Consider the following 25696-nt stretch of genomic DNA (forward strand, 5'->3'; position numbering starts at 1 on the left):
GCGGGCAAGGCTGAATGAATGAGTGAGTGAATGAGAATCAACTCTGGGTGCAGCTTTGGGGGGCTGGGGGGAAAGCCACTCTAAATGCCCTGCGTATCTAGAACTTGCCTGGGCATCTCTGCGTCACACTCTGCAAAGACTAAAGAAAACCAGCCAGGGGGCACAGGCAGTGTGGGAAGAGGACCGCTGTTAGCAAGAGAACTTCCAAGCAATGCCTCCTTGTAAAGAAAGGATCCAGCGTGGATTCAAGGCAGGGATGGGGGCCCCAGGAGAAGCAGTGATCAAAGCTCCCAACCTCACCTGCCAACAGGGCAGAGACTGTGCCAGCCACTCCCGGCACCATCCACTCCCGGCACCATCCACTCCCAGGAAACCCTGCCCGATCCCAGCTGAGGGCTCAGACTTCAGTGCATGCCCCAGTCACGGAACAGCAGAAAGAAAACAAATACCCAAGGGTGCCTTCATGGCCTCATAGGCTGAGGGTCCTACCCAGAGTAGTCCACAAACAGAGGCATTGCAAACAACTGAGCATATTTCAACAACCCCTGGACCACCTAGAGGTGGGCAGAGGAAAGATCGGAGAAGGCCCTGGGGCAGGAGAACTGCCTCCTGATACAGCCTCCAACAACGAGGGTGGCAGCACCACAGAGCATCACAGTCTCCTATCCATCACCACCCCCCGTAAGATGGGGACCAGCGTGCCCCAAACCCAGAAACAGCCCAGAGAAAAGGCTGCCTGTTCCACTCACTGGCACCGTCAGAATAGTGGGGGAAATGGAAGCCCCAAACGTGATACAAGGAAGCAGAACAAAGACCGCCCCCCACCTCCAGCCACTCTTCCCCCAGGGCCATCACAAGGACAGCTGACAGCCCCCAATCAATCCTTCCCCTCCTCCCTGCAGGACAGGACTGGTGAGGGCCGAGGACCCTGCTCCCCTTCCTCACCACAGCCTCACCTGCAGATAGTGGTAAGTCCTGGCTTTGGCCTTGGCCTCTGGACCCAGGAGCCCCTTGCCTGGCCCGGCCCCCGGATATCCATCCCGACCCTGGCTGACCATCATGGTATGCCAGGCACTTCGCTTGACCGATTGTCCATCCAGCGACATGGACATCCCAGTGCAGGCAAGGCAGCGGCCTTCAGACCCGCCTGAGCGCCCCTTGAAGCTCAAGTCCCGGTAGGACCCATCTGGAGCCTCCAGGCAGAAGGGACCCCCGGGCTCTCCGGGAGGCCTCCCACCTGCCAGGAAGCCACTGTCACTGTCCAAGTTGTCATCAGAGCTCCACCAGCCCGCGGCCTTGGCCTGGTGCCGCCCGTCCCCCTTGCGGTCCTTGCTCTTGCTTCTCTTGCCGTGCCGGGACTGGTGGTGGTGATGGTGGTGGTGGTGATGGTGGTGGTGGGAGGTGTGGGGGCCTCCAGAGCCCGGGCCGGGGTAGCTGTCTGCCCCGGAGCCACCTCTCCCTTCTGCCTTAGGCCCGTTATAGTCCCGTTTCCCCGGTGCCTCCAGGGAGTGGGACTTGGCAAAAAGCTTCTGCACGGAGTGAACCAGGTGCCGGATGCGGCTGGGGCTCTCACTTCGGGCCTCGGGAGCAGTGCCAGAGCCCTGCCCTGGCCCAGGCCCAGACGCAGCTGGACCTCGCTGGTAGGGCAGCGTGTGGAAGCCATCTTGTTGAACGGGCAACTGCTTTTCAAACTGATCCAGAAGTGTTGGGGGTAAGCGGGGGGCACCCTTGCCCGGGGGGTGGCCCACACAGTCTTCACAGGTGTCAAAGGGGCCCTGGCCAGGGTACATCCTGGGGAAGGTGCTACTGCCCCCCCCAGCCCCGCCCCCCCCTGGCCCTCCCTCAGGGCCTACCAAAGGCCCCTCACTGAGGCTTACTGGCCCTTCGGGGGAAAGGTGTCCCAGGCCAGCTCTTGGGGCACAGAAGCGGGGCTCAGTGGAGAAGGCCTCCCTGGAGCCCAGCAGGTATGGGGCCCTGGCAGCTGGGCCCACATCGGTATGCTGCTGGTCAGCAAAGCGGGCTGGGCGGGGATGGCTGCCTCGGTCGCCATGGTAACCCCTCATGGCCTCAGCAAAGGCTCTTCATAGTGTTGGGGGCCAGGCCCCAGGAATGTCCTGGGGAAACAGGGAGAAAAGGGGGTTGGGATTGAAGCCACCTCATCCTAGCAGGCGTGCCCCACTCCCTTTCGGTAATGCGTTCAACACATCGTGATTAACTCTATCCTCTTCCCACCAAAGGGCTCTGAAGTCATCGGAGCAATCCTAGCAGACAGAGGCTCACCAGGACGCAAAGGAAGCGAGAGCCTCAGCCAGCCAAGGCCGCAAATGTGATAAACACTTATGCATGGGAAGAAGTGCCCTCGGCCAGGTGGACTTGTAAACATCCTCTGATCACCAAAAAGAAAAGGAGACCTGGGCGGCCACACAAACTGTTCCAAGATGAACTCGCTTTCAGCAAGCTGATTTGAAGTAAACTGAGCCAGAGCTACACCTCTGCCCCAGCCCTCTATCCCACGCCGCGCCGCTGCAGGTGCCAGAGCTATCACCCAACATGGCTCTATGGAAAATGCCCCCCTCCCCACTTCCTTCCCGCTGGCTGAAGGCTTCTCCTCCCTCCCCTAGGGACTAAAGTAAGAAGAAACTCAGAGCCACTCCTCCTTCTCCCTCTTCTAGAAATTTCCCTTGCCCTTTGTCCCCACTCCACAGGAGGGAGTAATGGAAGACAGGAGGGCTGGTTGCACCAGGCAGCATCCCAATCCTGAGCTGGGCCTGGAAACCAGGAGTTCCTCCTCCCAGGAACTGTGGCAGGGCAAGGAGGTGATGGCCAAAAAGCTTCGGAGTCCGTGCTGCTGGCCCCTGTCCCAGGCTGGCCAAGGCTCCAGGACAGAGAGGTCAGCGCTCAGCAAGAGCCGCCTCTAATCAGGACTCCAGGAGCTGCCAGGACAGGAGCTACAACAGGAGGGGGTGACAGCAGGAGGGACAGGGACTGAGGAGCTGGCAGACGGAGCCCGCCCTCATCCCAGACCAGGCTCCCTGGGCCATCTGCTGACTGCGAGAGGTGGACAGCCTCAAAAACTCCAGACAGCAGCACCTCCGAGCCTCACCCTCCCTTCCTCCCCACCACAGCCTTCCCACACCCGCCAGCCTCTGGTTTCTTGTGGCTCCTGCTCAGAGCTCATCTGCTACTGTTTCCCCGAGCAACTGCCACACAACCAGCACTGTGCAGAGTCTTTTCTAACCCTGCTCAAGTGCTGCAAGGGAGATTGTGTCCACAGTCACCCATGAGAACATGGAGCTCAAAGCGGTGACGTCCCGATGCCAGTAAGTGGGCAACTCACTTTAAATCCATTTAAGCTCAAGATATTCTGATCTGAAAACCCAACTCTAACCCCACCTCCTCCCGTCTACCGCCCAACCCCCCACCCCCCCAGTCTCCCAGGCTCATCTACCACTCACCATCCAGGATGTCCCATCCTCGTCGTCAGGATCCCCACTGCCAGGCAGAATCCTAACTTCAGGAGGCTCAGGATTGGCTCCTGGTAACAAAACAAGAGGTGGTCAGCAAAGGGGCAAAGGACTGTAGGGGTTGGAGGTGGAAGATTTTCCCAGGATCCTCAAGAAGACTCATCTCTGGCCCTGACTGTTTCCCTTCCCAACCCCCCAGGCCAGGACTGATTGGATCCCCCATGATGCAAAGCCTCTGGACCCCAGGGAAATGAAGTTGGCTTCATTATGCAAATACTTGCAAATGAGCTTGTAGGTTGGACTACCTCCAACTGCAGGTGCCTGTGCGATCTGTCCATGGTGCTGAGCCACTGCATTTCCATAGCCCTCAAGTAGGATTCAACCCCAATAGCTAAACACAAGGAAGGGTCTGAGAGAGAAGTATCTGGAGAGAATTTAAGGGTGCTCCTGTCCTCAAGGGGGTTAGAGCCGAGCATGGGAACAACTTGTCACAGGACAAAGTTATTCCGGGTCCCTGTGCTTCTGCACAAGCTATTCCCTCCTAGACTTTCTTTTCATCCACTCCCAACGTCTCCTCTTGGCTAATACTCATATTAAGTCCACCACCCCTTGAAGACTTTCTATACTCTTATTCTGGGTGATGTCTCTCTATTGGGCTTTTGTATCACCCTGGAACCTCCATGAAAGCAGCTCCCATGGGTTTCTGTCTCCAATTAGGACGGGATCTTCCAGGGGGCAGAGGCAGGAACCAACTCCTCTGTGGCTCTCCAGCACCTAACTCAGTGCTCAGTTCAAGGATGGTCCCTAACAGAGAGTCACTAAGGAGATGCATGTATGACAGTTTAGATGAATGTCAGACTCGTTTAGATGAAGACAAGACTAGAGTCAAGAGAGGGAAATCCAGGGCTGGCGTGGTGATGTAGCTGGCTAATCATCCACCTGGAGCACTGGCATCCCATTTGGGTTCTGGTTCAAATCCCAGATGCTCCACTTACAATCAGCTCCCTGTTAATGGCCTGGGAAAGCAGTGGAGGATGACCCAAGCATTTGGGCCCCGCATCTATATGAGAGATTAAGAAGAAGCTACTGGCTCCCAGCTTTGGAGCAACCCAGCTCTGACCATTGCAACCATTTGTGGAATGAACCAATGAATGGAAGATCTCCCTGTAACACTGGCTTTCATGTATTTTAAAAAACAGAGAGATCAAGGAGGACTTAACAAGGAAGAGAGCATTCAAAGTGAAGTACACAATGGCTGTGTGTTCCCAGGATAGGGACAGAGGGACAGTCACCACTAGCACAGACAGAAGGAGGCTCACAGCAGAAGAAGTGCACAACTAAGGAATTCTGAGGACTAGGCAGCTGGGGTTTGGCGAACACTGGAAGACATGAGAGTGTCTCAGAAAGGAAGACGACTCTGAAGTTTGCAGCAGCCGTGACTGGAAGACTAATGATGCCATTATTAGACGCAGGGATGTCAGGGAGAAGGGAGAGCTTTGCAAGCATGATTAATAGTAGTGGAAGAGACACAGTCAGACATCAGGAAGAACTTCCTGGCCCGGAGGGATGGGAGACAGTGAAGACGATAGTGCAGTCTCCTGGGAATCTTCCACAGTGGTGGGGGGAAGACATGCCCGGTGTGGGTCTTACACCAGAGACCAGGTGACATCACAGATACCACCTGCCCCTGCTCAGAGGACAAGTCCCCTCCCCACACTGCCCTTGTCTAGGGAACCTGAAGGAGCTTCGGCCCAGCTTGCACAATGGTGAAAAGTACCTGGAAATCCCTTCGCCCCTCCCTCCCCCGCCCCCAAAGGAGCTCTGACAGCCTGGCCCTTGATCCATGGTGCTCTTCCCCTCCTGTCCCAGGCAGCACCTGTGCAGACTCAAAGCATGAAAGGCCAGCCTGGCAGGAGGCCCACAGCATCTCACTAGCTGTGTCTGAGTTCACATCAAGCTGGAGGCTCACACTGAACTTCCCAGAGGTAGATGTTCCTGGACCCCTTCCCCTGCAGCTGCCCACAGGTGCCACTGCTTGGACCAATGAACCACCCGCAAAATGACCTCGCTCACCAATTTTTAGTCCCTCTCGCATCCACTGTCCTCCATGCTCCACCCTAAGAACTGGGCCCTGTGATTGCTCCTCTCCGCCTGACTCCCTAACCCCTATCCTGCAGACTTGCAAGCAGAAACCTGTGGCACAACACAAGTGACCTCGTCTCTCTAAGTCTAATGACACTTGCTCACCTACCAAGGATTTTAATGAATAGCAAATGACACAACACACATGAGACCGCTTAGACAACATAATCTCTCACATGAAGCCTTTATGCTGGATTTCCAAAATCCCCAATGTCCAAACAGTTCACAACAGAACCAAATCCAAACCACCAGGAGTAGGCACTAGCCAACTGATAAGTTCCCCAAGGGAAGGATTTAATGAATGACTGGCTTCCAGCTAAGGGTTAGACTTTGCACTCACACCTCCTACTCAGTGGTAAGGAAAAAGAGGGAAGGAGGGGGTTAACAACTCAATCCATCACCAAAGACTCTGGTTTCAGCTCCTGGAAAAACATGGCCCACCTAGCTCCATGTCCACCCAAGCAGCTAAACAGAATTCACTTTGAACCTGTTGCATGTCTAGCCAAATGATAGCTGCATGAAAACACCAATGTTTCTAAGCAATAGTCTGCCTTTGTGACAAAGGGGCACGACACCGCGTTCTCCTGGCTCTTTTCAGTTTAAACAAAACCACCACGGTAGGTGGCTGGGCTGCCATGAAGGGTGGAAGCCTGCCCCTCCTGACACCCTGGAGCCGCAGGACAGACACAAACCATTGCCTTTTGATGGAGTTGGGTATGACAAGGAAAAAACGCTCCACTGAGGCCTCATGGGGCCTATTTTCTGCACTTGACGCAGAAGCACCGTCAGCGGATCTAACGCTGGTGTGGAGCACGTGCGGCCGTGGGGGGGGGGGTCTGACGGCGCTCCTGGCTCCTACTTGCTCCCTGCTCCCACCTCAACCAGCATCTGGAAATATGAGCCCAACATTGTCCTTTCTCTGACTGAACGTCCTTGTTGGCTTTCTGACGTTATGAGAGCACAACGCCTTCACCCTCACCGGAAAGCCAGGCGCATGAGGCCTGGCCCTTCCCGCTTTCCCAGCCTCCACTTACCACATGCCCAGCTTCCTGGGCTCTAGCTGGTTTTTTGTTTTTTTGTTTTTTTTTTTTAAATTTCCCAATCCTGTGATCCTTCACATCATGAGGTCTGGTATCCCACCCTGATACACCCCTCCCATGGAGGAAGCTCCTACCCTCCTCTGTCTTGCAACGTCCAACATACCCTTCAGATCTCAACCCTGCCATTACTTCCTCAGGAAGCCTTCTCTGGCCTGACTAGGTCAGATCCCCCTGCTGCCTGCTCTCAAGGCACAGCATGCCTGGGTAGCTCTGCCATCCCTACCACTGGGAATGTGCGTGATTCCTCACTCACAGCGACAGGACTGGGATCCACGCTGCCCACTGCACTCTCCCCCCAGCCCTTCGCACAATGCTTGATATGCAGCAGGTGTCTCGAGCGACTGAGAACCTACACATAAGACGTGTTGGCGTCCTATGCTTGATTTCATTCCCACAACTATTCCAAGACAGGGGGCTCGCCCCATTTACAGACAAGTCTCGGGCTGGAGAGGCTAATGGATTTGCCCAGGATGAGAACGAGAGTCAGCTGCAAAGCCAGAAGCCAAACCCTGACTCCAGAGATGCTGCTTTTCTCCCACCTGTGCAACTGGCGCAGACAGTCAAACTTACTCAGTGCCAGTCTAAAGTAAAACACAGTTAGGAAAATGAATGCTCCCCTCCCTTGACCCCTCACCCCTAAAAACAACCCAACCAAAATTCCACAAAAGCCACACACTCCAGAACTAACCAGACAGCATGGTCTGGCCTTTCCTCTTCCATGCTGAGCCCTGAGTTTATGCCTTGTCCAAGGTCAGCTAAGTACATAAACACAGCAAGCTTCCCAAAACCGTGGGGCAGCAGTGGGTACTGGGGCTCCTCTCTCCACGGTGTTGCACCAAGTCCTCTGCTCTGCCCGTCCACAGGGAGGTGACCAGATGGTGCTCTGGGCCAAGGGACACAGCCACTTGTGTGATTGCCTGTGGCTGGCTGGCTGGCTGGGAAGTGGGGAGTGAAGGAGTCTGGGAGGGTGCACTGTGTGTGACAAATTCTCTGATGCAGCTCAAATCTATCTGGGAGTGGAAGAAGTGGCACAGATGCCGTCACCAAGAAATTACCCAATTTAGCACCAACTACACAATCCGGCAATTAGTTTCTTAAACCGGAACTTGCTGGGGGCTGCCAGCCTGGCGGAGTTGTTGTTACAAATCTCACTGGGAAACCAGCTGTGTACTTTGCCAGGAGGCTGTCACTGCCCCAAGCAATTACCTTCCAGAAAAAGAATGGAAGGGGGGGGGGGGAGGGAAGGAAAAAGGCTGCAGAGGAAGGAGTCTGTGTTTGCTCTTCCTCTCCCTCCAGGGCCCTGCCTGGCCACACAGTTGATTTTCCTTTCTGGAGGCCTGGGTGACTCATAAACTCCCAGGATCAAGGCGCTTTGTGGTGTGGACTCCGTTATCAAATGATCTGGGTTCAAATCTTTCTGCTCATAGCTGTGTGTACTTGGACGTGTGGGGCACCTCTCTCCACCTGCCCCCCTCTCTCACCCTATCTTCTCATCTCTAAGTGCAGGCAATACTAAAGCCGTGACATGACACAGGGGTTAGCAGTCCCTTAACTCTGCACCTGGCACACAGCAAATACTCGCATCAAGGGAGCTATGAGCATTCACTCATTACTTCCTCCCTTGGTGTGTACTGTGTGACCTTGAGTAGAATGCTTAATCTCTCTGAGATCCACCTCTAAGACAACAGATGCTCTGCTGGCGACAAGACAAGCAGTCCTTACTCAAAGACTGCCTACAGCCAGACACCCTGGGATCCAGATGTGTGACAATGGCCATATCTCACAAACCGACACAAAGTGATGTCTTGGGAAAGATGAAAACTGCAGAACTCTGCTATCAGCTGATCCCCACACCCCCCACCCTGGGGGTCAGTTCTATCCAATCCCCTCACACAGAGCCTATGAGGTCAGCCCCCACTTGTACTATAACAGCAACACTTACAAGCAAGAGAGGCTGAGAACTCAACTCCAGGCCTGGGGGCGAGCCAAGTGTGCCCCTGGGGAAAAGATCAGGTTTCACCCCCAGTTGGCCTAACCAGTATCCTGAGCCTTCTGCCTCAGTTTCCCTGTCTAGCCCATCACCGACTCCTGAACTGGCAGCACCTTGGGTGGCTGCACCTGAATGTTCATCGAGAATGGGACAGCCACTAGGAACCCCCAACACAGGGCTTCTGACCGCACCCACAGGCGTCTCTCCCCAGATCCCTCACCTTCCCCTGCATCCACGTCCTGCCTGAGTTCCTTTGACCAACCTGCCACTGGCTTTGCCAGATGCCCTTGGCAGCATCTCTGTGGCTGAGCTGGGGCTTTAGTCCTGGCCCCCCTGGAGACCTTAAGTTCACTAGCCCACAACTGTCCCTCTACCCACTCAGCATATCTTGTACCCAACCCTGGGTCTCAGGGCCCCAAGAAAAATCCTTCTTCTCCTATCCTCACTGGCCCAGAAAGTGGAGCAGAAAGACGACGGATGGAGGAAGATTTGCAGTTGTGCTCCTTCCCTTTTATTACCTTATTCAATCACAACTTGCTGGGGTCTCGGGGCAGGAATTTTACAGATAATGCTGCAAAACACTCAAGGCAGGCAGATGCAGGAATAAATACAGCTCCCGACCCCATTGGCCAGGCCTCAGCTCGTGAATAACCCACACCACCTATAATCTGTCTGAAAACCCCACCTCAGGGGGCTCTGCACTTGATGTTCTCTCCGCTGGAACACTGTGCCCCAGATAGTCCCACGGCGTCCTCCATCTCATCTTTTGGGGCTCAGCTCACAGAGAGCGTCGCATGAAGTGCGAGGTCATCACCTGGATTCGCTCTGCCTCGCCCCGTTTTAGGTCCACATAGCACGCACTGCTCCTTCAAGTTCCTTTCCCCATCACACGTGCACATTTCCCCTGGGAGAACACAAGGTCCGGAAGGGCAGAGACCATGTCTGTCTCATGCCCTGTGGTGTCCCAGGTGTCCAGAGCAGAAGCTCAGACTAACAGGTGCTCAGAAAAAGAAAACCCTATGGCCAGAAGGCCCGTCTTCCCTTGCTGCCCTCACCCACTCTACTCCTGTGTACACTGATGACCCACAAAAAAAGGGACTCCACGAGCTCTGGAACTCCAGCCTCTGTGGCTGGCATTGTGGTGCAAAGGGGTAAGCCGCCGCCTACAATGCTGGCAGTCCCAGCATTTCAATGTAGGAGTCCCAGCTGTTCCACTTCTGAGCCAGCTCCCTGTTAATGTGCCTGGAAAAGTACAGGAAGATGGCCCAAGCACCTGGGTTCCTGCCACCCAGGTGGAAGAACCAGATGAAGCTTCTGGCTTCCGACTTTGGCCTAGCCCAGCCTCAGCCATGGCAGCTACCTGGAAAGTGAACCAGCGAATAGAGGATAGAGATCTTTTTCCCTCTCTCTGTGTAACTCTGCCTTTCGAAGAAATAAATAGATCTTATTTTTTGAAGGGCTAAACTGCAGAACAAGACCCAGGTTCTACCATCCACCCTAAAGGAGAATCTCCTGACCTACACCTGACAGCCCCAGCTTTCTCCAGCAGATACCACACAGAGGGGTGGCACCAGAAGCAATCTGTGGACTTTAAGGCAGCTTTGTTGGCCTCACTGTCCCCAGACCCCTACTCATGGTCATGGCCAAGTGCTTCCATTCCATTCCCAGCTCCCTCCTCACTCTCTGTCGACAAATGAAATTCACAGACCAAGTTGCCAGGGCCTGGCCATGCCCTGTCCCAAAGGTCCCCAGGAGCCTGGCCCCTATAGAGGAGGACTCCCAGGACCAGAGCTTCTGCAGGTTCCTGGGCAGGAGCAGCTGGCAAGAAAGACAATGGATCACGCATCCTGAGCTAAACTACTCACGTTCACATTCCAGCTGCACCGGATGCTACATGCACAGCCTTCAGTGAGTTCCTCCAGCTCAGGCGCAGGTCCCCCATTTTGTCTTTGTTAAAGATTTATTTTCTTATTGGAAAGGCAGATATATAGAGAGGAGAGACAAAAAGATCTTGCATATGCTGGTTTACTCCCCAGCTAGTTGCAACAGCCAGAGCTGAACTGATCTGAAGCCAGGAACCAGGAGCTTCTTCCAGGTCTCCCACGTGGGTGCAGGGTCCCAAGGCCTTGAGCCATCCTCTACTGTTTTCCCAGGCCACAGCAGGGAGCTGGATGGGAAGTGGAGCAGCCGGAACACAAACTGGCACCCATGTGGGATCCCAGCAGATGCAAGTCACTAGGCTATAACGCCAGGCCCAGGTCTCCCACTTTGAAAAGGGGCAGAGCAGTCCCTTTCCCATTGTGATGTTATGGGGATGAAGACAAGGAGTCCAGCACCCTACAGAAATCATGACTGACAAGCAGGAAGAAAACCTTCATGTGAGGCAGACCTAGAAACAGAGCCACAGAGAGAGTTCTTTGGACAGCCATGAGCAAAGGCGCAGTCATCCTCGACTCGGGTCTGCACTGGAAACAGGAGCTCTGAAAAGCCATGTTTCCTCTGGGCATTTCTGTTTGCTTGGATTTCTTTCTTTCCTCTTTTTATATTTTAAGATTTATTTATTAGAGCTGGTTTGATGGCTCAGCACGGTGATCCTCTACCTGCAAATGCCAGCATCCTATACAGATGCCAGTTCATGTCCCAGCTGCTCCAACTTCTAATCCAGCTCTCTGCTTGTGGCCTGGGAAAGCCGTGAAGCATGGACCAAGCCCTCAGGACCCTGCACCCAAGCCAGGAGCCTTGGCCAAGTCTCCCACATGGGTAGCAAGGGCCCAAACACCTGCGTTGTCTTCCAGTGAGCTGCACCAGGAGTGGAAAAGCCCTTATGGGATATCTGCACCACAGCCAGTGGCTGTGATTAGGTCACAATGTTGGCCCCTGCCTAGGCTTCTTCTGAAGACCTCCCAAGTCGAGCCTGCAGAAGGCAGCCCAATGGCCAAAGACAGTGATAACTTAGAGAACTGAAAGCCCTTCATGCACAGACCCCTCACTGACCCCTGCAGCCAGCACCAGTGGTCTCCAGCTCCAGGGATCCAGAAATGAAGGTCCAGCATCCTCATGGATTGGTACTGACAAGACACCTTCACCCACTGCGGCACAGCCTACCAGCACAATCATGAGCAACTCGTCTGAGCTCAACTTTCTCATCTGTATAACAGGGGCAACAATCTCTACCTCCTTATTCTGTACCAACATATAACTAATCTCACCTCTCCAAGACAACTGGCCCTTACATCCTCCTACATTGCCTTCTGACTCTTAACACTTTTTCATTTCTGATTTGGGTTGGTTGCCAGGCTGAAACCACCAGAGAACAAAAGGGAGGAGCCCAAGGCCATGGCAAGGTTCCACTAGGAATTCCTCCACTAGGAGTTGCTTGCTAAACCAAGTCCATGGTCATGGTCCTTTCCCACCTCCAACCAAGGTGTCCAATGCCCACCTGGGGTCCAGAGCTTAAGGACTGCCTCCTGGAAGAGCACACTGGCCTGTGAGCTCTCTGGGGAGTTAAGGCAGAGGCTTCCAGCACTGGGGCATATCTCCTTTTGGACTTCTCACACAGGGAAGTCGAGCACAACGCCCCATGAAGGTGCCCTGGTTGGTTGACTGCAAGTTCTAAAAGCAGCACCTCCTCTCTTCTGGCTCTGTCGGAAGCTCTGCCTGACTTGGTCCCAATCTCAGGTCTGTGCAAGCTCTCTTCTCTGGATTTCTGGGCTTAGCAGGGGAGAAGAGAGCCTGGAGCTAAGAACACAGCAGCAGGGTGTAAGGAAGCAGTGCTGACTGCAAGTCTCCCCCGCACAGACCTGTCCTCACAGCTTAGCCCTCTGACACCTCCCCCACTCCATCTCAGGACCTAGTGCTTGCTACCTGCTGTGTGTTCTTGACCTGTCCTCAGCACAGGAGGGCGAGTATCTGTTCGCATACTGTGAGCTTCTTGCAGACCAAGATTCAGGCAATCTATCCCTGCATAAAAGCACAGCACACAGGAGATGCTTGCTGGGTTCTGGGTCAACCATTGAGCCATTAAAGAAGGAGCCCCCAGGGCCAGTGCTGTGGCATAGTGGGATCATAGTGTAGGTATCCCATATGGGCGCCAGTTCAAGACCTGGCTGCTCCACTTCCAATCCAGCTCCCTGCTAATGTGCCTAGGAAAGTAGTGGAGGACAGCCCTAACGGCTGGGCCCCTGGATCCACATGGGAGATCCAAAGGGAGCTTCCGGTACCTGGCTTCCACCTGTCTCAGCCCCAGTCACCACAGCCATTTGGGGAATGAACCAGTGGATGGAAGATCTCTCCTTCTCTTTCTCTGTAACTGACTTTCAAACAAATCAATCTTTCTAAGGAGGAGGAGAAATAGTAGTCACCCCCAGAGCTGCTGCATCGGGACAGGAAGATGAAGAGGAGAAAAGTGACTCCTCATAGCAGAAGCCGAGCTGGTCCTGTGTGATGTGCTTCCCCCGAAGAGCTGGGAGGCACCTGCTCAGGGAGGTGTGCCGAGCCGAGGTATGAGGGTCACTGTCCAGGCCAGCAGGGGTCGGACGGGAGCCCTGAACACACTGCAGAGCAGACAACTTCAGGAGCCTTTTGTCTCCAGTGGAGCTCTTTAACACCTGTCCTGTTCAAGCTCTGGCAGAGTCCCTGAGATGCTTTCATTCCATCATCTTCACCACCAGCTTCCACGGCAGGTCCCATGGTCCCATTTCACAGGTGGAGAAACCAAGGCTTAGGTTTAAAAAAAATGGCCTAGCATCACACAAGTAGAAGATAGATTTAAATTTGAGTCTGAGTTCAGACCCAACTGCTAGGAGCCCAAGCCTAGGCTGAATGAATAGAACAGGTCTAAAGTAAACTGTCTAACCAGACTGGAGACCAGCAGGTGGCCCCCCAGGGTGCCCTGATTCATCAAGAAGCTTCTGAAAGCCTCCGCCCCCAGCCTCCCCTTCTTCACACATACGGATTCCCAAGACTCTTCATCACCACTTAATGTATGTGTTCAATGAGAGGCAAATTACCCAGCTACACAGTCATACATCCCCAGCTTATATAACATCAGACCCCATCTATGGCGTCATCATCACATCATGCTGACAGACACATGCACACTTGTTCCCACCAGGCGTCACACAAATGGACCTTTCCATCCAAAGGACCCGACGCCTGTGTGCACGGTACTTGCAAGACAGGAACCTTACATATCTCTTCCCATGTTCCCCCCCACATGTCGGGCAAGATCCACCTGTTTCATTCCCAGCTCCTAGGCACCCACACCTGCTCCAGGCCCGATGTCAACTCCTCCCCCAACAAGAACTTTATCCATTGTTCCCAGATCCTATACAGGGCCCAGGTGAGCCATGCTGCTGCCTCCCTCTGGGCTTGGCTAGGCGGACCAGAGAGGGGGTGCAGGCTCGGCCTGCCTGTGATGGATGGAATTAATCTACTGAGCTGGAGAAACTACATAATTAAATCCCTAATCACCCCCCCAAGCCAGCCCAGGCCAATATAGCTGAGGGGAAGGCGGGGGCTCGGAGGCCCAGACCAATATCCAAGAAAGGGGAGGAGCTTGGAAGAGTGGTTCAGACAGAAGCCTCCAGGAGGGGTCTCTGGCAGGCAGGCAGACAGACCGACAGATGGAGCGGTTCCCTCACGTCCCAGGCTCTCCCTTACTTCGTGGAAATGGGGCAGCTTGGGAAGACAGCCCACCATCCTCCACGAAAACAGGGTGACAGGAGGGCCTTGGCACCCTTTTCAAAGTCCTCCCTGCCCCCTCCACAAGGGGCATCCTGGATGTGGAAAAGAATGGCAGACAAGCGACTCAAAGTACTCAAGGCAGGGCTGAATGGGGAATCAGCCAGGGTGGAAGCTCACCCTGCCCACCCAAGCCCGTGCAGACGGCAGGGAAGGACCCCTCCACACAAGCGCATCTGCTCCTCCGAGGAAGTGGGTACAGCACGTGGCAAAGAGGCTGAGGATGGGGCAGAGGCCCGAGCAGGGGGGCTCGACAAAGCAGCCTGGGAACAGGCCCCAGTCCGATTGGCTGAAAAGTGGGTCATTTTCCTTTTGAAAAATAGTGAGAAAATGGAGAAGTAGGTCGGGCTCTCAGCCCCTCAGCCCCTCAGCCTCAGGCAACGTCCCTACATCCCCAACGTGCCGGGTAGGTGGGGAGAAAGGCTGGCACCTGCCGAAGTCCCATCTCCCCCAGCCCCCAGCCAGGGCCCCACTGGAGGCTGAGGTCATCGTTACTCAGGACACCCAAGGACACGGCACACAGTAGGGCACCAGCTCCGCCCTGTCCCGCAGCTCCAAGGGCTGAGGGACGGACAACAGGCGAGGCTGGGCCGGCAGCCGGACCCTGAGAAGCCCCCTCCCATCCTCCAGTCTACTGTGAGGCCTCCTCTCCTTCTTCTCCTCCCTTCCCTTCCCGTCCACGTGGGCAGAGTCGTTGCCATGACACCGCGGGCAGGTGGGCGGCTCTGGCGGTTGTTCCGGCCCAACCCCCCATGCTCGCAGCCCAGGTGGGAGGGGAGCAACTGCAACGCCCGGCCCCTAGCTCAGAGGAGAGAGAGGAGAACGGCCTGGAGGCTCCCTAAGATCTTGAAACCTGGGAGGGGCTCTGGCACTGGCACCCCATCAGGCCAATCTGGCCCCAGGAAGTCTGGAAGTCCGAGGGAGGTTATCTCAAAGATAGCTAAGCCCTGATGCCCCTCCAGCAGAGGTCAGGGAGTGGCATGGGTGGGAGCTAACCTGCCACTCCCACATTCACCTTTTCTCACCAGCTGACTACATCTCAGTACCTTCAAGGTGGCATGTGGCTGGTCCCGCCAGAGGTCTAGCCTCAGTTCCTCATGCTACAAGACAAGTTCAGTTCCCCATGCTCTTTCCAAAGACAGGAAAACAAGCAAAGTTGAGAGAACCACCCCCCCCCCCATCCCCTGCCAAGCCCAGGACTGTCCTGTATAAACCGGGCCTTCCATCGCAGCCTAGCGGAACCAGTCACTGCAGCAGAACCCCTTTGCTTGGCCAAAGTCCCCAGCAGAGAGGACCACAGTGGTGCAGGAAGAGGGAGAGAGGCGGGGGCCTGAGACACAGTCTGAACACTCGGCCTCCCTTCAACATTCTCTGGCTCTAAGCCATCCCCCTTCTCCTTGTGAGGTCCGTGCACCTCTCTCTCTGCGCGTCTCTGCATCTCTGCAGCTTGGGCTTGCTCAGATCCTTGTCCCCAGCTCCCCAGCCCTGCTCCCTAAGACAGGGTCCCCTATCCCTGATAGAGCAGAATGGCAAAGACCCCTGCAAGGCTGCCCTGCTCAGCACAGCTGGCAGAGCTGGACATGTATGGGATAGCAGGGACAAGACCCAAAAGGCTGAGAAAGGCAGTCGGGGCAGCTTGTCACTGGTGTTCCTGACGGGCCACCCCCCACCCCCCGCCACATACACACACACAGACACTGTTAGCTTTGCCTAAAACAGCAGATCGGCTACAGCACATCCACACTCGAGCATGTGTGCATACATGTGTGTGTGTGTGTGTGTGTGTGTGGTGTGCACTCACGCATGTGTCTCTAGCTCCTCCACTGCCTACATCCGGTCTCCCTCACTCTAATTTCTCACCAAAGTGATTATAACAGATTTCCTACCCAGCCTCCCTGCCCCGCATCCTATTCCACCTGGAGCCACTCTCCTCACCGGCTGCCAGGGTGATCTATCTAAAATTTGTTTATTCAACAAATATGTATTGAGTGCTGGACACAATAGACTCAGCAATGAACAAAACAGATGAAGCTCCCATGCTCACGAAGTTTACACGCAGGATGATAAATATACCACATAATGGTGGTGGCAAGCGCCGAAATAAAAAGTAACGATGAAATGGGGATGAGGGAAGGGAATGACAAGGGGCTACTTAAGGTAGACTGTGGAGGAGGCCTCTCCAAAAAAAGTGACTTTGGAGCAAACACTCAACGGCAGCCAGAGAACGAGCCACGTGGAGATCTGGGGGAGCATGTAAGGCTGTGGGGGCGGGGGGGAGGCTACAGCCTCCAGGGGGCGCTGTGCTGCACAGGGCAGGGCCACAGCAATGGCCTGAGGGAGGGAGTCACCAAGGTTACACGCCATACCCAGGAGGCTTGGCCCCGCCACCAGCACTTCAGATATAGCTCCAAAGGAGACACAAAGCCACTGCACACAGAGATGACCTCCTGTTACTCTGGCCACCTTGGGAGGGCAGACTACGAAAATAAGGAGACCTCCTGTTGTACCTGTTGTCCCCAAAACAACTTTTCCTACAATTACTACTGTGGTAAACATCTGCTTGACTTCTAAGCCTCAGCTCCAGATCCCACAGCAAACACCTGTCTTCCCCACGCTACAGCCCACCCAACTACTTCCCAGTTCCGTGTGCCTCTCTATGTTCCCCTAACACACTCTCACCTGGGGCCAGGGCTTTCCTCCTGTCTACACTACAAGTTACCACCGCATGTGCACGCTGCTGGCATAAAAGAAACACTGGTTAGTGAAGAGCAATGTTTGGGGTGAGATGCACGATAGAAAAGGGGCTATATGCAGGCAGCCGCTGACCCAGGCCATGTAAGAGATGAACATGTACCTGTTGCCATCAGGCCACCAGACCAGTGTTGGAAAATGCCCATGCATGTCTGTGTACTCTGTGGAGAGTTTCTTTGGTTTAGCATGTCTGTGCATGCTGACAAACTCCCATGTTGGCATATGCCCGCCTGTGGAACGGTTCATGGATGTATCACACAGTGCACCTACGTTAACGTGCACACGTCACAGCAGACGAGCAGCAAGTCCATACACAGGAACTGCCACAGGCCCGAACGTGCGATGCATGCACTTGCACAGTGCTCTGTCCATTGCCCCTCTCCTCCACTCGGCCCAGCCTGCTCTTCCTTCTTCTTGAAATTTCTGTCGTCGTGTAAACCTTTCCCTCCCTTTACTCCTTCCCTACCTACGGTCCTGGCCCTACAGCATCTGAACAGCACTGGGTCACAGATCCTCACCCAGCTGTCCCCAAGGCCTGTATGGGATTTTTCCCTGCAAGCTCCATGGATGATGCTGGGGAAACAGCTGGTACCCCTGGACATAGGAATTTGAAGAGACCTCTGGGAGCCTGCTCTCTGGAGACAAGCCACAGGAATCTGAGTGGATTCAGTTCAGAATAGTTAGAAAACAACTTTAGGACAGCCAAAATCACTCTTTCCCTCCCTCTCTCTCTCATACCGACTCATATGTGTGACTCAACAGCACATATGTTCAGATGTTGTCAATTCATGCATGTATGGTATATGTGTGCCTCCACATATATGCTCACATGCATACTCACACATGTGCACCCATGGGTGAGCATATCACTAACACACAGTGGTCAAATTAGGTAATTTCCTTCAGTCACATTTATACAGATACAAGCACAAATTTAGACATACATACACAAGTACGCGTGTTCCTACACAGTAGATGTGTTTACACACTTAAATATATAGGTTATACTCACCCATCACTCGCCAACAGATCCACTGGAATCACAGTTCCAGCAGAGCCACCTAAGCCCCTCCTCCAGCTTCCTTCCTGTCCACAAACCCAGCAGTCCATAATCTTTCCAAGTAACATCACAAGTCTGCATTTGCCAATACGAGAGCTTTCCACTTCTCCATTTGGAAAGTTGCTCCTATTAGCGATCGGCTACGCTCTTTTCCTGGACTCATCCATTCTCACTCACTCTCAGAAAAAGAAATAAGCCATTTTAAAGAAGAGTTCTGTGACACCCTTGTCCCATATCTGGAGAACAATGGACATAACAATGAAGGGGAGGCCTCCGCTTTGAGCCACACCCCCTCAACATCCATACGTACAGCCTTTTAAGTTCAAAAAAGATAAATTTAGTTTCCTTAGAATCAAGACTGGAGGGCCTGGTACGATAGCTTAATGGCTAAAGTCCTCGCCTTACATGCACCAGGATCCCATATGGGCCCCAGTTCTAATCCTGGCCACCCTGCTTCCCATCCAACTCCCTGCTTGTGGCCTGGGAAAGCAATCGAGGATGGCCCAAAGCCTTGGGACCCTGCACCCATGTGGGAGACCTGGAAGGGACTCCAGGCTCCTGGCTTCGGATCAGCAAAGCTCCAGCCATTGTGGTCAGTTGGGGAGCAAATCAGTGGACAGAAGATCTTCCTTTCTGTATATCTGACTTTGCAATAAAAATAAAATAAATCAAGCACCAGAAGAAAGGAAACTAAGACTTTCCAGGACAGCCCCTCTTCTTCCCTAGTGAGCTGCTTCCTAATGCTTAGTGAACCCTTTCCATCCCAGGCTCAGGGCCCTGCCCACCGAGAGGGATAGACCTGCAAGACTTAAAAATGTAAAGGGGATGACCTGAACTGAAAATAACACAAGAAGCAAGTATTTAAAAGCAGGAGCTGGACAGAGAACAGGGAAGCAAGCAGCAGACACCTCCTGGCAGGGAAGCAGCTGCGGGAACACGGGATCATGAATAGCAGGACTCTCCAAGGGGCCAGAGAGAAGGGGGTGGACAACCAGCCTTCCATGTGGGGGTGGAAGGGTGACTGCTTCAGGCAGTAGCAGCAGCTCCAAAGTGAAGTCTTATCAAAGCAGTTATGTAACCAAGGGAGCCAGAGTGGAGCACAAACACCTCCCCTCCCCAAACAGGCACCCACACCCACACCCACCACCTCCCAGCACCCACAGCACAGGAAAACTCAGCTCCTCTCAAGCAGCTCAAGATTCATCAAAAACACGATGGGTGAGGGGTTCCTGATTAATGAGAAGCCACATCTGGGAAGGGACACGCTGCTTCAGCCAGGGAGGGGGAGGGATCCCTAGATACTGCTCTCTTTTCCTCAACTCCTGGCCACACCCAGTTTTTGCCCAGCACCATCTGGAAAGCCTCTCCTTCCTCTTTGCCTAAAAAGGATGCCATTTGAATATTTGATTGCACTCTTGGGGATGGGAGGTGAAGCTGCCATCAACCCCTCCTGCCTGTGGTTCCCCCACAGTCTCATCTGCATGTCCTGACATTTGGCTTTCATTCCCCTGGGATGACAAGTGAAGGGACCTGAAGAAATAACTCCTGGCTCTATTCCCTTCATGCTTACAAGGAGCACAAGGATCCACAGAGATGACCCTGACCCTAGGTCAACAGCAAGCTATCCAAGGAAGCAAGGACTAAAGCTCAGCTTCATCCCCCAATCTGAATATTCCTTACACCCCCAGATCTGCCTCCTTTCCCACTGCCCTGTCTCCAGTAGCCTCCGCCTTCTCTTCTCCATGGCAGTGAACAGCCCCACCCACTCCTTGAAGCCTCTGCTTAGAAATCTTCCTCCCCAACAAAGTCTTTCCCAAATGCTCTTCTGAGCTAGAGCTGGGGATGGGCAGAGCAAAAGACAGGCTTGCAGAATATTTCAGTGCCCCCGATCCAGAATTGCAAAGTATGGTGAGCAAGAAGATACCAAATGGTCAGTAGAATTATCCTGAACGCCTGAGCTCCATTTACTCCAGGCCTAACCAGCAAAACCCAATCCCTCTTAATGCAAAAACAGTGATGCGCCTGAACTTCTGAAACCCAACAGGAGAGAAGCTAGTGCTAGCACTGCCAAGCTTGTTTTGCTGAAAATGATCTCAGGAGAAGAGAGCTCACAACCACAATTTCATCCTCCATCCCTACCACCACACTAACAGTAAAATGGCTTTAGAAAGAGAAAGGGTACCGAAACAGAAAAGGGGAGGGGATCTATTTCCCAAACACTATCATAACTGTAAGGGCTGAGTTCATAAAAGGACCCCAAGGATCCATATTTTCGTGTAACGACTCTGCCCTTGGAAAGTGGGTCACCTGGGAGAATTTTCCCAGTGAACCCTTCAGTGTCCAGTCGCCTTCCCATCATCAAATGTAACCCAGTCCAGCACTCCGGACAGCTCCAAAGGCGCAAACCCCTGCTGAGTCTCGTTCAGCACTACGGACAGCTCCCGGACATCCCTGCCCTACAGCCAGAAACGCAGGATGACAGGAAGGACTGCTTTGCCCCCACCACAAACCCTCCGAGAACAGAAGCCCTTCTCTTCGTACCTCTCCCACACTCGCTCCCATCCACGGGGGCACCGGCTACCCCTCCCTTCCCTCTGTGTCCCAAGGGAGAAGGAAAAACTCAGACGGGGGCTTCCCAAGGGGAGCTCAGAGACAGAGCCCCACCCACTTTCTTCAGCCCTGAGCCTTTCAATGCCACTCACAGCTGGTTCTAAAAAGTACTTTCCTTCTTCATCATCACCCCACAAAAAGAGAGAGAGAAATACTCACGTGGGGGCTCCCAGCCCTGCAGACAGATGTGGTGGGGGCAAGCAGAGAGAGGTAGCTCCCCTGCACCCTGTTCTGAGCCCCCTTTCTGAAGGAGCCAGCTCCCATCTGGACTGGGGGGAGGAGAGACATGTGGAAGCATTGAGTGAAGAAGGGAGGGGTGGGGAGAGGGGAGGAGGCAGGAGCGGGGAACTGTGGGGTGGGGGTGCCAGGATGGGGGCAAGGGAATCCTTTTTCATTTCATTTTCTCCCCATGTCTACATCAGCCTTGCAGGCTCAGCTCTTTAATATTTACACACAGGAAGGGAAGAGGATAAGAAAGAACAGGAAGGGGGGGCAGCAGGAGCTACCTGAGCTCAAAGGGCAGAGGGGCAAGAGTCTTTGGGAGCAGCAAGATTAGGCCCCTCATCCCATCCCCACTTCACTCTCACTCCAAGCTCTGGACTGCAAAGAAGAAGGAACCTTGGGACTATTCTGTCCCTTTGTTAACAAGACACTTTGAAGATGCAACAGAAAGATCAGATCCCCACCCACATACCTGGACACCCCCACAAAGCCAGAATTCTTGGGTGCCTTACGTGCAGACAGAAGAGGCAGTATTCATGCACAAGCATGTTCCAATGCTCAGAAACATGTTTGCCTGTGGGCTGTTCTATGAGAGTGCTTGAAAGCGTGTCAGCTAGCAGATACAACCTTGCACCAGCACATACTGAGTGCATCTGCATGATAACAGCCCATACCATCAAATGCAAACCTAGGACCCCAGCCCCCAGTCAGCTTCCCCAGATCCCCATCTTCCACCTCCCCAGACTCCCTTGTTCCCAGGCACCTCCCTCCAGCCTCACTTGTTCTGTCTGTGACATGGGATGAAAGGCTGGTGGGAAGGGATGCCGCATTGAGCCCAGGGGCCTGACAAGTTATTAGCAGCGATGAGCTGGCAGCTCGTTACCATAACGATGTTGCCACTGCCTCACCCCAGCTCAAACCCAGACTCCCCAGACGGCAGGAGGCCCGCTGAGCTAGCAGCCTTCAGACTGGAGGGGGAGCGGATAAAAAGGGGATGGAGATATAATGCTTGCAGAGTGGAGGGCAAGCAGCTGTTCTTCCAACCCCCACTGAGAGACAAAGCTTTTGCATTCCAAGGGAGGGGGGAAGAAACCCAAGTCTGGAAAGGTTTCCTGGCCACAGGGAGAGTAACGCACTAGAAGGGGGTCTCCAGGCAAACGTTCTGATGTCATTTGGCTTCTTTCACGCCTGCACCTTGAGGATCTAAGAGCCGACTCAACAGAAGGCCCTTCACTGAATTTCCATCTCTCCACCTGTAAAATGGGGACAAGCATCTTTATCATTCACCCTAGACTCAAGAAAGGGTTTGAGCAAGCGAACTCAAGGCCTTCCCACATCAAAGTCCCAGAAGCTCCTAGCAAGGAGCTCCGAGGGAAGGAATCAGCCCACCTAGAGGCAAAAATGTGTCAGAAACTAGGTAGGATAAAGGAGCATGAGCTCAACCAGCTCAAGTCCCCAACATCAGCTGGGAGAGATGATGCAGGTGCCAGGCACCTGCTGAGAGAAGCAGCGACACAGAGGAAAGTCTATGAGTCTGGCTCTTCACCAACAGGAATCAGCACAAGCCCATGACCTATCTCCGAGGTGGCCATGGCTAGGAACTCCCAGCCCCAGGACCATCTGTGGCTCCCTCCCACAAGCAAGGAGTTCCAGGTTGAAAAGCAGCCTTAAGCCAATGAGCCTGTCTCCTCACCCCTAGCTCCCTGGACTCGGCTGTGGTGTGGTGGAGGTGGGGAACAAGGAATAGAAGCCAACATGGAGGGTTGGAGAATCCTGGACCAAGAAACCCCCAAGTCTGTTGTGTGACCTTGGGCAGGCCTCCTTCTCTCTCCTGGGGCTTAGAATCCCTGCTCTGTCATTAAAAGATTCTACCAAGTCCATTCTGAGTCTCTTCCCTTGTCCATTATTCTATAACTACACAGAAGCTCACTCCTTGGGTACGAGCCCCCTGGCACCAAATGCAGTGGGCACTGCCTGCCAGATTAGTGGGGCAATGGGGAGGGGTTGCGGGGGCTGTATCTGAGGCTGTTCATCCTATGTGCATGTTCCTTTTAGAAACACCTGCCACCCTGGCCCTCCCAGCTCCCTTTTTAGACCCTGATTCACTGCCAACTCACGAAGCCTATCCCTCCCTTCCTTTCTCTCTTCTCCCCCTCTCTCCCTTTCAGGCACTGGCAGCTGGGTGCACAAGTAGCCCCAGGATTCAGGGACTGCTGGACAGAGGTGCGAAGGCAGGGCTTCCAGGGTCATGGACAGCACACCACGAAGCATCTCTAATCTTGGCCAGCTCTGTCCTGCAGGACCCAGAAAGACCTGGGCTCCAGTTTTGGTTTTTTTTTTTTTTTTTTTCGCTGTAACACTGACTACCTTCGTGCGACTGTGGAAAACGCAGCTCATTTCTCCCAGGCTCGCCATCCTCATCTGAATCAAACCGAACCATGTGAAATTACTGTTTTAGTAGTTAAAAAAAAGTAGAATATTGGCCATTTCATAGGAATGAACCGGAAACCTGCCCTGCTTTGCTTCTCAAGGCGGCTGAATTCACAAGTTAGAGTTGAGAGGGGAGCATTTTCAGAAGCCCGGAACGGACAGAAGGGCATTGCTCCTGGAGGATGACTTTAAAGAACTTAACAGAGACCCATCAGGAACCCCGAGGGTTGAGCCAATGACCCAGAACTTGGAAGTCACATCGACAGCCACCTGCTTCCATGACATACAACAGGGCTGTGGCTTCCACCTGGCCTCCTCAGCCCCTGGCTCAGCAGGGTTCTCGGTGACATGGGCTCCCAGCTCCAAGGAGGCGGCAGCAGCACCCCAGGGGGGCACACAGGCTCCAGCTCACCCTTCACCCCCTCCCAGTCCCCCAACCAAGGAGCTCCAACAGCCAGGAAGGCAAACCGGTGATCACAGAGGGGAGCCCCAGAGGCCGGTGGAGCCCCAAGGTAGAGAGCGCCCTGAACTGGCCTGAGTGGGGGGAGGGGGTCCAGAGTCCCCAGGGAAGGAAGGGGTGGGGACCGTCTGACCTCTAAAAAGTCGGATCTCCCCGTCCCACTAGGAGTGGGGAGGATGGGTGGACCACTGGGAGTGAACCTGCACAGACACATCCTCACACGGCCACGCACACGCGTTCACACACATGTTCCCCCTACACACACACACAGTCACACCCTGCACACGCACGCTCACCCGCCCACGGCGACACTCGGTGACACACACTCGCACACTCATCACGGGCACTCACACACCTGCCCGCCCAAACTTCTCTCCGGATCTCCCCGACACCACGACTTCCCCCCACCCCCCACACCCCACCCCACAACCAGCCGGCGACTCCCTTCCACAGCCAAGCCTCCCAGCCCGGCAGGCGCCCGGTAGGCGCCCGGCAAGGGCTGGGCCAGGACGCGCGGGCCCCGGCGGCCCCCCGGCCGGGCAGCGGGCGCTCGGTCCGCGTGGTCGCCGCGCGCCCCCTCGCTCAGGCCCACGGGCAGCCAGGCCTGGGCGGGGGGCGGGGGCGGCCGAGGAGGCCCAGCCCTTCCCCCGCTGCCGGGGCCGCGAGCGAGCCGAAGCCGCCGGAGCCCGGGGCGTGGGCGGCGCCGGGGCCGCGGCCGGGCCGAGCCTGGGGGGCGCTGCAGAGGGCGCGGCAAGCGCGGCCCGGTCCCCACCCCGCCCGCGGCTTACCTGGCCCGGCTCGGGCTCCGGCCGGGTTACATGGTGCCGGCGGCCCGGGCCGGGGCGCTGCTGCGGCGGGCGGGCGGACAGGGACGGGCCCGGCACTGCGGAGCCCCCGGCGGAGGGGCCGCGCCGGCTGCGGAGCCCCGAGCGAGCGCCGAGCGGCAGCGGGCGCGGGAGGCGGCCAAGCCGCGGAGGCTGGATTTCCCGGGGACCAGGAAGGGGAGGCGGGGGGGATCCCGCCCGCGCGCTCCGCCCCCGCCCCCGCCCCCGCCCCCGCGCAGGGCGGCCGAGCCGGGAGCCCGGAGAGGGAGGGGGACGAGCGGCCGCCCCCGCACCGGACCCAGGAGGACCGAGGGCGCAGCCGGCGGCCGGCCGCCGGGTCCCGGAGGAGCGCCCGCGTCGCCGGGCGTCCGCGCTGGGGAGGCCCGGCTGGCGGCGCCAACGAGGTCCCCCCCTTCTCTGGGGACCCGCGGGCTCCAGGACTTAGGGTCCAGCGGGCGGATAGGAGCCGGCCACAGCGGCCTCGCCTCGGGGTTCCGCGCCCACAGGGCAACGGTCACACCCTGAATGTCACACACAGCCCACCCCCCCAGGCGCGTCCCCGCGGGAGACTGTCCCTCGGGTTTTCCGAAACAGCACCTCCGCCTTCAGAAGCCAGCCCTGGCTCCAGGAGCCCCCCTCTCGTGCCCCACCCCTGCCGGGATGGGGCGCTGCGCCCCGGCTTCAGAGCCACCGACAGGCGTCCTCCACCCACGGCCCACACAGTCGAGGCATCCCTGGGGTGCAGGAAGAGCCCCGGAACCCCGCTGCACCTGCCACGGGGCCCCCGCCTGCGCCCACTGCGCCCGCCCACCTCTGGGCCCTGAGCCAGGGGGTGCCACGCGGGGGCGGCGTGGGGGGAGGAACAGGGGACTGTCCGGGGCACAGCCGAGCTGCAGAGCCA

General features: G+C 55.4%; 1 protein-coding gene across 2 annotated transcripts in view; it reads right to left on the minus strand.

Annotated features, from left to right (window-relative positions):
* DLGAP3 (DLG associated protein 3) overlaps nt 1–24916 on the minus strand; it is a 60470-nt gene extending 35554 nt beyond the window's left edge. The window contains exons 1-3 of one of the 2 annotated variants that reach the window (XM_040974409.1): nt 24760–24916; nt 3456–3535; nt 957–2114 (exon numbers count right to left, since the gene is read on the minus strand). In XM_040974409.1, coding sequence (XP_040830343.1) covers nt 957–2063 — 1107 coding nt within the window. In that variant the 5' untranslated portion in view covers nt 2064–2114; nt 3456–3535; nt 24760–24916. Of the gene's footprint in view, nt 1–956; nt 2115–3455; nt 3536–21018; nt 21506–24759 lie in introns of those variants that run through there. The other variant, XM_040974408.1, reaches the window with a different exon arrangement.
* Between the last annotated feature and the right edge of the window lie 780 nt (nt 24917–25696).

The sequence above is a fragment of the Ochotona curzoniae genome, unplaced genomic scaffold (genome assembly GCF_017591425.1).
Source record: "Ochotona curzoniae isolate NIBS_2020 unplaced genomic scaffold, NIBS_Ocur_1.0 contig_2404, whole genome shotgun sequence".
Taxonomy (NCBI): domain Eukaryota; kingdom Metazoa; phylum Chordata; class Mammalia; order Lagomorpha; family Ochotonidae; genus Ochotona; species Ochotona curzoniae.